The sequence below is a fragment of the Brachycentrus maculatus genome, unplaced genomic scaffold, assembly GCF_059751285.1.
Source record: "Brachycentrus maculatus isolate JH-2025_06_01 unplaced genomic scaffold, ASM5975128v1 h1tg000092l, whole genome shotgun sequence".
NCBI classification, from domain to species: Eukaryota; Metazoa; Arthropoda; class Insecta; order Trichoptera; family Brachycentridae; genus Brachycentrus; species Brachycentrus maculatus.
The window spans coordinates 1937731-1951036 of record NW_028280846.1 but is presented as its reverse complement, the minus strand read 5'-3'; the positions used below and the strand labels follow the sequence as shown (position 1 = coordinate 1951036).

The 13306-nt window shown below is 28.5% G+C and overlaps 1 protein-coding gene across 2 annotated transcripts in view; it reads right to left on the bottom strand.

Moving 5' to 3' along the window:
• Nucleotides 1-570: 570 nt before the first annotated feature.
• The window catches only part of Sema2a (Semaphorin 2a), a 312654-nt gene continuing 299918 nt past the window's right edge, over nucleotides 571-13306 (bottom strand). For both annotated transcript variants that reach the window (XM_088258309.1, XM_088258308.1), the window contains 6 exons: nucleotides 9119-9219; nucleotides 7508-7680; nucleotides 6221-6412; nucleotides 4771-4905; nucleotides 4563-4671; nucleotides 571-3092 (listed from right to left, as the gene is read on the bottom strand). In XM_088258309.1, the coding sequence (XP_088114435.1) occupies nucleotides 3036-3092; nucleotides 4563-4671; nucleotides 4771-4905; nucleotides 6221-6412; nucleotides 7508-7680; nucleotides 9119-9219 (767 nt within the window). In that variant the 3' untranslated portion in view covers nucleotides 571-3035. The remainder of the gene's footprint in view (nucleotides 3093-4562; nucleotides 4672-4770; nucleotides 4906-6220; nucleotides 6413-7507; nucleotides 7681-9118; nucleotides 9220-13306) is intronic.

Below are 13306 nucleotides of genomic sequence, written 5' to 3'. Positions count from 1 at the left end.
GCAACTTTTAAATTTGATTTTTGGCGTGGAGAATCTACCGTATTGCTGTTAAATAAATCAAAGATTTGATATTTTAATAAAAGAAAAATTGGCGGACGTTATTTTTGTTTTACGAAAAATATTATAAAGCTTTGAATTTGAATGAAATTGTAAAATCTAAGATTTCATTACATAATTATTTTTATTTTATTTTAAAGCTAAGAATATGGAAGTCCGAGCGTTTACGGGGTTTACGACCGTCATTGACTAGTTTAAGTGATTACTTTGCACACGTGTAACATTCACCAATTCTGCACATGATTAACAACCACACAATTCAAATTCTTGGAACTTGGTTGGTTGGTAGATATTGTCTTTTAGCAATGGGCCCGTCAATGTACTTATTTAATTTAAATAAATAAACAAAATCATTGTTAACTTTGTGGTATGGTAATATACATAACACTCTCCTTATCATTCATCGTTCACTTTGAGTAAAGTAGTATTACACAAAATGAACGATGAATGATAAGGAGAGTGTTATTCGATATTAATTTCAATGAACAATTATTTTGGGTAAATAAAAAACGGTTTTCAATTTTGATAAATTTATTGGTTCAATTTCAACATAAAAATGTTTTATAAAAGAACAAAGCGAATCCCTTTCATATGTTTAGCACCCTATTCATCGAAAAGTGAAAAAAGCCAAATTAAAATATAAAATACATAATTATAAAAAATGGCCAGTGGCGCATTCGGCGCCAGAAAAAAAAATCAGTTATTTTCTTCAACAAATTTCGCCATACCATATTTCTATAATGTAGATATAATATTGCTAAATATATATTATATAAACAATTAAATGTATATATAACCCCTTCGATTCGGCAATTAAAAATAACTGTACACATTTCTACATTTCCCTTATTAATTTTAAGTTTTTCTCAATACTTATTATTTAACAAACGTTAAGTACCTATTAATTATTGCGCAACGAATTCATTTTTCAAATGGTTTCATTTTTTACATTAAAAAATGTTTATAAGTATTAAAATATGTTTGATATTAACTTCATTTCATTAAAAATATTTAAGAATAGTAAGATTTGAAATATCAATGGCGACTGTTCTATTTTATTAAAAAAAAAAAACAGATTATTTCTTATATTCGTAAATTGAAAAAGGTTTTTTTTATCCATTTAAAATATACTGAACTGACCATTTTACAGTATAAACGCTCTTCGTGTAATTTATATAAATCAAATAAAAACAAAAAATATGGTTGATAGATTTTTTTTATAAAAGTCAGATCAGGATATCAAAAAAATCATTAATGCTTACTGTATCTCTTAATACTGAGTAAAATGTATATATGAGGGTTGTAGTGAATTTCAAATCATAGTTACGCATTGATAAATGAATGTTAATTTTTTTTTCCACCGTGTTATTTCGAAATAGTATTAAAGGTAGTTCAGTGTAATTCAGTATGCTATTGAGAAAAAAAACATATTTATATACAACCTCTTTCCAGTATCTTAAATTAAAATCTATTCTATTATTTAATATAAGTAGATCACATTTTCAGTATTTTTTTTAATACACGTATTTTATAAGATTCTACAGAAAATGACAAAACACATACTAATTTTTCAGTAAAAATAGGTCGTATTTCAAAACCACTGATTGAAAATAATATAAAAACATTGTTTTCTTAATCAATTGATTTTTGTTGTTGCAATAAATGAAAAAAAAAAACTGTTTTATTCTTATATAGAAATTTCCAAATAATTATGAACGGATCTATAGTAATGTTGACTATAGGCCCAGAATAAAAATAAGATTGGTTATTGCGTAAATACACAATTTGGATGAAATCATTATTTTTTTAAAAATATTTATCAAAATGAAAGCCATAAAAAATAACTACATATTTTAAACACGATTTAAATAAAGTGGACTGATTCTATTGTTAAGAGATCGAAATATTGAATTCAAGGTATTTTAAAAACTCTATATTTAAAAGATGGTTATCCATCTTTCTAACTACAAGTAATAAGCTTTTTTATTATGGTTGCAAAATTATCTTATAATTTGACTAAGGATAGTACTGCTCAGATAATGACTTGCAGCTTTTATATAGTACACACCAACATAAGTTAATGTTACATGGACCATGATTGTTTGATGCAAGACTATGTTGATGATAGCTTATGTTTAAATCATCTAAGCGAGGAAATGATTTTTTACAAGTGGTTTAAGACTAAATGTGACGTACTTTATAATAATCTACCTTAAAATAAGAATTTAAATTTAATTTATACATGGCATTGGTTCAAATAATTTTTATTTCAATTGAGAGAATATTTTATCTAAATTAAAAATAAAATTCAAACAGTCTTCAGGAAATAAATCAAACTAAATTTTAAACAATATAAGCAAGAAATTTAAAAAAATCGTTTGAAGTCGATATTTTTATCATGACCTCTTAGAACAAACTTTACTTTACATATAACGAAATCAATTTATTATATTTATTGCTGTAAATCTTAGTGTTTATATGTACTCTATATCATTCATCTCATCATACTTCACGATAGTAGCTTTAATTAAAACACGATAAATGGATATGTGCACTCCTCGACAAATATCGATTTGTAAAATTAAAAATAATAGTCTTATATGAAAATAAAACATTAAAATCACAAATTTGTTTCACGAAAATTTCACTGTTCAAATATTTCCATTCGTTGGAATATTTTTCAAACTATTCAATTTTTTCGATACACCCCTGGCTCACTGTTCATCGGTAGATAATATTCACTGCTTACTATATTCTACGTTTTATATTCGTGGCACATTTTAATAGTTCAATTTTCGGCAAAACGATTTTAGTGAAAAAAGTTTTCATGCCATTATTAGTTTTATTTTTATGCACTGTACTGTCTCGAAGGTTTATTGTTCGTTGATAACTTCGAAGGTTCTCAGCACGATAGGAATCGGGATGCAGCTAACTGGAATCACGGAAACGAATAGCAGGTAGAAGAACTGCAGCAGCTATCACACTATTTCATTGGGGTGTGTGTTCTGATTGGACTCATTCTGCCTTGCGCATTGCTGGAAAATATAATAAAAATATTAAAAACAATCGTATAGTAATCAAAGTATGCGGTATTCCTGCTGAGCTAGCTTGTTAGGATGACCAAGATAAAGAATGATGAATGGCCCAAGGGAGAAACCTTATCAGGGTAGACTTTTCGTGACGTCATGAGCGTTAGCTAAATAACTAGGTGTAGACTTAAGATAAATCTCCAACCTTACTCTTACAGGGTGGCGCAAAATTAATCATCCAATCGGAAGATGTTATAATTTTTTTAAATGGCGTCGCACCTCAATTATATTTGATATTTTTTGATGAAACAGCTGCAGTATACAAAATAAATAAGAGTGGCGCAAAATTCATCATCCAATTTTGTTTTTGAATAACTTTTTTACTAAATAAAAAAAAAAGATTTTGCGTGATGGAAATCTTTATTTGCACCTTTATATTTTTTGTCAAGAGGTTGCCGCCAGTGTTGAAACGCATTTGGGCCCGTTTTATCAATCCGTTTGCATAAAAACTATCTAGTTCACAAATGTCAAATATAATTGATGTACGTACGACGCTATATGCAAAAATTATAACTTCTTCTGAAAGTGTGATTAATTTTGTGTTACCCTGCATAACTTGAGTAAAACAAATTTACTAGTGAGATGTAAAGAAGCTTTTTACTAAGCAGAAACTCTTATATTAGTATGTGACGTCCGAATCCTGGATTATAATCACACACATGAGAAATGCCAGAAAATGCCATTTTCATTTTTATTATTTAAGCTTATAATTTGACCAGATAATTTATTTACAACATTTTGAGTGTGTCCAAATACTTGTTCACAAAATCTGGATTATTCTTCTTCATCTTTGATGAGATGTCAAAAAATAATATGAATGTAACTCCTGTAATTGGAGATAATCCAGATTTTGTGAACAAGTATTTGGACACACTCAAAATGTTGTAAATAAATTATCTGGTAAAATTATAAGCTTAAATAATAAAAATGAATATGGTATTTTCTGGCATTTCTCATGTGTGTGATTATAATCCAGGATTCGGACCTCACATACTAATATAAAAGTTTCTGCTTAGTAAAAAGCTTCTTTACATCTCACCAATAGATGTCTCTAGTGAAGTTCTAGTGATTCAAGAACAAGGTTTCTAAATTGGTTCATAAAACAAATTTACGCAAAACTGACCGACCGTCAGTTAAATTATTTTATTTTATAAATGCCATCAATAGCAAAGCTCCACTTTTTGATTTCAATGTATTTAAATTTGAATTTTAACTTGGTATAAACCACTAATTGTAGCGATTTGTTATGACACGTGTTTCGATACATTAAACATCATTACAAAAACATCGTATGTGAAACATTGCTTTTGTTTTGAGAGTGAAACTTATCAGGAGGCTTTGGTAATTGTTATACTGTTAATAATTGATTTACATATTAAATAATATTTACATATATTATTTTCAAAAAAGTCTTACATCTTGTTTTCTCTCCCAGCTTTTCATAGCAGATTTATATTTTTCAAATTCGTGGCACCAATTGGAGTATATTTTTTGGTATTCGTTGCTCTTTTCTGGTGGTGAGCACCTGAAAAAAAAGAAATAATAAAATACACGGATTTAGAAGAATTAAAAAAAAATCATTATGCAGTATTCTTAATTGTTAGATTTTTCATTTATTTTATACCTGTGAGAGTCGACAGTGATATTGTAGGAGCAGAGAAGAGAACCTCCCAGCCAACAGTCATACCTTCCGGCATCAGCTTCTGATGCGGCAATTATTAAAAGGCCATGTTCGGACGTCTCAATGTATTTGTCGGGCCTGAGAATAAACAGAAATAATGAGTTAAATACCTACAACCCTTTCACATCTGTAAAATAAAATTTCGAAACGATTTCAAATTAAATAAAGCTATTTTTATGTTAATTTTACTTAGTTAATACCAATACTTATTCAAAAGTGGAGTAAGACGTGATTTGATGCATTTAGCATCATTATCAAACACCTTGTAATGCTGAATGCATTGAAACACGTATCAAAAAAGATTTCAAGAAGAAGTGATAATTATTGATAAAATAAAATCAAAATATATAGATATTACCACAAAGTTACTGCCGAATCAATTCATTAAATAAATATAATAATTATAAAATTTATTTATGCATTGGAATTACACGGACATTACACCGAACTATCAGTTTTTCCAAAAATTTATTTTCGCTAGTATGTTGAATGTTAATGAGCTAAAACCAACAAAGTTTATTTTTTTAAGTAATTCAAATGTAATTATTTGTTTATTCATTTAAATACCATGTAAATACTTCAATACTAAATGTGCTCATATACGTGGTCAGTGTTATAATTCATTAATTAAATGTCAAATATATTTTGATCGCTCAATTGAATTAAAATGAAATCATTACGTCATTGAATTTAATGATAATATTGTGAATTAGAGCTTAAATAGTTGACTAATATAATCATATAGGTACATATTACGTAAAGTAATCTAATATATCAATAAACAAATACGCACGTCAATACATGTATTAGTTTTATTCACAAATGTGGTACTTTTTTTACTTTTTATCTGTTATATGTACAAATACGTCTAAAATTTATTGTTATATATCCTTAATTAAATTAAATAAATTTATATTCGGAGTAAGTCTCTTTTCCAGCACAAGAGCTAAGATTGTTTTTGAAGAGACACGGCGTAATTAGAAGTATTTTTTAAGTCAGTTAAAATGTGTAGTAACTAAATTTAAATATTTTTTTTACATTTAGACCTGAAGATGGAGGATAAGCTTCCGAAACTAGTCTTAAATATACTCAAGTAGTAAAAAAACAAGTGTTTCCTTTGAAAAATTTTTTAACAACATTGAAAGAATTATGTGGTATGTCATAGGAATTAGTTTCCAAAAATGAAAGTTTGACGTACGTCTCGCAATATTTACACACGTACAAAAGTAAAATCAAATATATGATTTATTGTTCAAAGGAGTTGCAGAATGAAAATTTGTAGTCAGAAAGCTGTTTCCGCCAAAAGTTGAAAAAGCGATAATTTATATCAGGTAACTGAGATATCGGATGACTTTTTTTATAAAGTAAAAAATTACAGATGTTTTCAAAATACCTGAAGACGATCTGGTAGCGTCCTTTTTCCTTGGAGTAATGGTACCAGGTGACTGCCTGAGGCTGTAATACTTCCGGCATCTTCACAAAGCTCCCCAAGTGCAAGCTTTGCCCCCACGTGACTGTGATACTCTTCTTAACAATCGACGAGTCGCAAATGTCAGCTGTATCATTGGCCACGTCTTGGAGAAGTCTGAAAAAATAATATAAATTGGAGAAAGGAAAGAAAAATATATTTCCAACAAAGTTTTGATGAAATCTTAAAGTTAGTGCCATATTCTGATACAAAATGTTAAAAATTATACAGAAATTAACGGATACGAAATCCAAAAAAAATATCTGGAAAAATAGATGACAAACCAACCATAAATGACTCCCGGTAACTAAAACGTAACGCGTCATGAGATTTATAATTTATGCATGAGTTTCAAAATTTTGAGTAGTGTGGTTGTAAATCATGGAAAGAATGATGAATGTTACACGTTTGTAAAGTGATCAGTTAACAAGCCTATGAAAGGTCATAAGCCATATAAATACCCAGACAGTAAATATTCATATTCTTCTTCATGTATATTGAAATTTCAAAATGTTAACAAAACTCCCAAGTGGAGAAACCCAGATTTGTGAATAAGGGTTAGGACACATATCGAATATATATTGTAGAAAAAAATGTTTTCATTTTTATCTTTGGTACCGTAAAACGGGGCTGCTTGAACATTGATGTGTTACTTGAGCCCAGAACAACAAAAATATTTAGATCGTGGTATCGATCGAAGTATCGTGACAATAAACGTCTTATTCATTGTAACTGCAGACAGTTGGTAGAATTCCATATTGAATTGGACATTATTAATTGATAATGTCCTAAGAAGACGAAACGCGTCCCGTATCAAGATAAACATAAATAAATATAGAATTCAATCCAACAAAAACCTTGTTTAATTTTAGATATATTACCCAACAATACAATATGTCACCTGTCAGGGAAACAATGAATCATGTCGATACGTTCATTATTGTAGACCAAAAAATGTACTGGGCTCAAGTAACACATCAATGTTCAAGTAGCCCCGTTCTACAGTATTGTTTTTTTTTGGTGGCCCATAAGGATGTATACAATCACATTTAAATCCTCAATGCAATTCATATTCTTCTTCATACATATTGAGATGTAGAAAAGTTGGGAGAACCAAGATTTGTGAACAGGATGACATGACAATTTTGTGAATTGGATATTTTTTTAAAAATGTAAATAAGATGAGAGTTTAAATTACGATTGAAGACTTACCCGGGTTGGTATGATCTGCACGTATTGTCGTCCTTGTCCCACCCGCAGTAAGGGTCCCTGACGCACCGCAAGCAGCTGTCGTACCTGCGCGCACACATGACCAGCTGCAATTGCCTGACTCGCTGATCTGATCCGACGTACAGGGAACCGTGGACGCGAGAGATTTCCATGGCCTATAAAGGAAGACGGATACAAACATACGTATAATACAAAATAGGTCACAACCGACTTTTCTATGTGATCCTCATACATATTACTTTTGAGTTTTTGTATTTATATATTTATATTCAAATATATATATGTATATATATAAATATATATATATATTTATATATATATATATATATATATATATATATATATATATATATATATATATATATATATATATATATATATATATATATATATATATATATATATATATATATATATATATATATATATATATATATATATATATATATATATATATATATATATATATATATATATATATATATATATATATATATATATATATATATATATATATATATATATATATATATATATATATATATATATATATATATATATATATATATATATATATATATATATATATATATATATATATATATATATATATATACGTATTTATATAAATAAATGAATATGTATATATTCTCACTCCTTTCAAGAACGTCATAAATCAAAAAAAATGATTTTGAGTTTGATTTGAAGTTTACAAATATAATACAATAGTATCAAGCCACTTATTGAACTTATTGAAAAGATCTCTTTAGGTAAAACCTGAAGGTTTTTTCTCCATTTGAAAAGTATTTAGGTTATTTAAAAAATAATAAATCAGTACCTTTTCTTCAAAATGCAAAAAAAAACACTTTCTGCCCTGTAGCGCGTAAATATTGAGTTAAAAATATGCCACTTTTGCTGGGATATAGTACATTTTCTGGGTATTCCGAAAACATGCACAACTGAAAATTGACGATTTTTGATTCATGACGTTATTGAAAGGAGTGAGTGATGTGTCCTCCGTAGTTTATTGGTTTGCTCGTTTATCTACAGTACTGAAGGTCCCGGATTAAATTCCCAAAGGGGGTAGAAGTGTATATAAATTAAAGTTATTTCTTCCTCTATTATTTATTTATTATTTCCAGGGCTGGCATGTGAAGCGGCCTTCATGTAAGAAACCAAGAAAAACCGCTTCAATTAGATGCAGTGCCCTATGCACTATTGGGTGCAGATAAGGGTAAGAAGGGTTAGTTTATAATATATGCATTTATATATTTAATAACTGGATTCTATGTTTTAATACTTTTTATTGTAGATCTGATCTGATTAAAAAGGATATTAATCGAAAAATGTTCTTGGTTTGTATTTCTTTCTAGCTTAAATATTTAATGTTTTTTGTTTAATTTAATTTTTCGTCTTAAATATGCTAAAAGTAATAATGTAAAAATACGCAAATGAATTTGCGTAATAATTGATGGGATTATTATGAAATTATCGAGTCCAAAAAGTGAATTAAAAGCAAAATGTTCCTTAAAGTATATCGATATTTTATTAAGTTTTTCAAATCGATGACTCATGACTAATATAAACAATTACCTGTATCGGTTCTCCTGGAGTAACATCGAAAATGTCAAGAAGCGTAGATTTGCTCTCCCCATTTCTCATCCATTGTACAATCTTGTGCACCTTTCCATCATCTGTGAAAGAAGAAAATAACAATTAATTCTGGCACAAAGCATTACAAGATTTACAAAATAAAGGTACCTACTACACAATATGCACACTCGTAAAAAATGTTTTTAAGAATACGCATTGTTTGCAAATGACTCTGTCAAGAATGAGGAAACTTATCTTTAAAAAAAAACTTATTGTAATTGTACGAGACTTAAAGTTTGATGATTTAAATTTTAATTGGTAAATGCCAGAATTTCTTAAAATGTTTCTTAAATACTATGACACGTTTGACGATGCATATCACGTCATTTTTAAACACTGTATACGCGAAAGGCATCAAAACATAATATGTCAAAATACATAATAATGTTAAGAAAAAGTTGTATTTACCCAGTAAAAATTTTATTAAAAATACATATATGCAATAAATTGACCATATTCTGACTGCCGAATAAATTAATGAAATCAAAACCGATAAGCGTAAGACAAAAAATACAAAGTACATATGTTTTATCATCGAGTGATTTTGATTGTTTTTCATATTTTTTGCTCTCTGAGTCGAAACAGACATAGTAGAAATAAAAATCGTCGATAGCATATAAATGCCCAGAATTTCATATTCTTCTTCAATTACATATGTTGAGATGTCAAAAATGTATATTATAATTTTAAAGTTTTTTTCGTACGAAAACAACGAATACTTTTTTTATTATTGAGAATAAATGTATGGTTCTCATCACGAAAGTAACGCACTATCCACACGTCACAGCCAATTGCAATATAACACGCATTGTTACGCTCGAGAGGTTCGAATTTAAGGAATTATCCAGCCCAGGGCGGAGGTCGGTGCGTTCAGTCGGGGTCGTAAATCAAAAAAACTTCCGCCAGACATACTATTGCCCTAATAAAATATTAAAATGCGGAAAAATGGACTCATCCCTCGCAGTGTTCCCGAAACAATGCCGAAACTAATGGCCATTTTACCCGACTCTCCCCTTCGTAGCACTCGCCTCGCGTCGTTTCTCCTCGGCTCCCTTCCAATATATTTTATACTTTAACTTTAAATTATACATATTTCTGGGGCGATGCAGCTGACCCATCGTATTTCTGCGTACCTGGTAGAAAAAAGGTACATAAAATCTCAATCTATATATTCAATAACAGTCGAATTATAGTTATGAAAACGGTTTGTATATATTGTTTTGACGAGAATATTGTATAAATAAGAATAGTATATTCAAAACAAATGTTTGTTCCTCTTTTTTATTATTTTATTTATAACATGATACATTTGAAACATTTATACATATGGAAAACTTTTATATTTCGATTCGCTGTGCCTCTCCAAAAAAGAGACTGAGCTCTTGTGCTTGGAGAGGGACTTACACTCGTGGTTTAATGTTAAATAATAAATGGTATAATAGTCTTTTTTTGTATGTTTTTCAAGATTTATGTGTAATGAGCTTTAATTTTTTTCTTAAGTATTTTTATATCATCTATTTTTGTAATTTATTTATTTTTATATAAGTGAATTTTTCACTGTAATATTTATTTAATATTACCCTAGACTGGTACCTGAAGCGGAGGGCTGATCACCTTTCCTTCATGTGTAAAACGATCAAGATAACACTTCGTTTATATGACGTAGTGCCCTATGCACCATTAGGGTACGGATAAGGGTTTTATTATTATTATTATTTTTGTAATTTCTTTAGGATTCTCTATTGGATAAAATTCATTTCAACACAATTAGCAATGGAAATCTTTTGTAATAGTGGTAGTATAAGAAAACCACCTTCATAAGTGTTGGGTTGTAGTCCTGGCGTTAGTGTCGCGGACTTTCGAGTCACATGTTTCTGGGTTCGAACCCAATCCACTAGTTTTTATAGTGAGTCGCTCAGACTCACAGAAACAGTATACAAATGTAGTTTTTTCGTAAATAATAAAAAAAAACTTCTATTTAAAAAAATATATATATACAATATATATATATATATATATATATATATATATATATATATATATATATATATATATATATATATATATATATATATATATATATATATATATATATATATATATATATATATATATATATATATATATATATATATATATAATTTGTAGGTTACCGGGTTCAATTTTCAGGGGGGTCAAAGTAGAAATAAGCATTTTTTCACTGTAATATTTATCAAATTTTACTTAAAGCGTGAGATCAATCAGCTTGCCTACATATAATTTAAGATCAACTTAGTATCTTTAAGTTGATGTAGTGCCCTATTCACTATTGGAATGAGATTATGAATATATATATATTAGTTTACATAAATAACGTTTAATCATTTTCAATTCAAATAAATTTCATGAAATAATTAGCAGAATACTGTAAATAACAAAAGAAAATATATTTAAAAATAATAATCAAAAAAACTTCTTCACTTTTACCCATAATACTATTTCAATTTCACCCATAATACCTATGAGTGAAAGTAAGAGTATATTTCAAAAAAGTGTTTTTTTTTTAAATTAACATTTGAACACAGTAATTTATTAAATGAAAAAATATTGTCTGTAAAAGTCCCAATGTTAAATATTAAGAAAGGTTTTTTTTTGTAATTGCTAAGTGTTGAAGAGTTATTGCCGACTAGAGATAGCAAAAACGTGGTTCACCCCGCAAACTGATGATGTCATACGATTATGCATGAAATACGTAACCTTAGGTCATACACGAAAAGTACTGCTTATTCTTAAAGAGTTACTGATAAAAATCCTCGAAATCAGAGATTAATTGTACGACTCCACCCGTCCACCCGCCCACTGATGAATTGGCCATTTCGATAAAGTAAAATAAAGGCCTGGAGTTAAAAGATAGATCTACATCGTGTCGCCTACTTTCAATATCCGCCAAATACAATTTTTTAAGATTTTAAAAATAAATACTCTATCGGAATGCCAATTGTGGGTTTTATTGTTAAAAATATTTATATACTTGAAAACCCTGCTAAAAAATACTTAAAAAACGGCGTTGTATTTCAAATTCCCCTATATTCATGGAACATGCCTTCTGACCCATATCGGCCAATCAGAGAGCGGGGATAGGTAAAAAATTAAGATGACGTCATTATCGGTTTGTGTCTCGTGTATTTTTTTAAATACTGAAAAAAATCATTAAAAATGTTAAAATTCTTTATTTCATAATATTTAATCTAATCTTTTAAACATAAATGTTACCCGGTGAAATTTCCATGTTTTGGAAAATCGACTTACGATCGATCTGGCGGATTTTGAAACTAGGCGACACATATACACTCATATATGCACATTTAAGTTCTGCTTAGTATTGAAGTGTAATTGACGATGAACCGAGAGTAATATTTCATGATGTTCACGATACGATTCACCACGCGGCCTGATGAGATCATTTCTATAAATTAAAAATTAAGTCGCAAATCTGTATTTCTCTTAATAATGACTAATTTTTCATGACTGAAGATCATGATCGCCTTGAAGAATTATCGAGACAATACTCCTTTTCCAAGAATTTCATTTATTTGTTAAAAATATATACATACATATACGTACTCGTTTAATGAATTCATAAATGTATATATTTTTTTGCATCGACTCATCAAACCACCTTGTGTGTCTTAACATGATATACCTACACAAAAACAGTGTTTTACAAAGTATACAATATTTACTCTTGACCATTTCCCCATTATTTTATTTTGCCGTAGGTTCATATAATAAGGACAAGTTCAATCATTTATAAGATCTCGGCGGAATCTTCTTTAGGTTGAGTAAGTTCTTTATTTACAAAAGTTTAGACTCTTATGAAAATGCTTCATTATAAACATCAATTATTTACTGATTTCGTTAAAAATTTTCTAAGTAAAACAAATTTAAAATAAAAAAAACGATTTATATTTTGGGACTCATAGAGATTACTATGAAAAAGTATAAAAAATATATCTATCTTCTTGATATAAATATATAGTAGTTGGAAAGAGAAAAGAAAAAACATTGCATTTGTTTTATTACAGGTAATACTGTAAATATTTTTTTTCTTGAGGTTTCTAAGCAGCGAGGTTATTTCCCATACCGTTT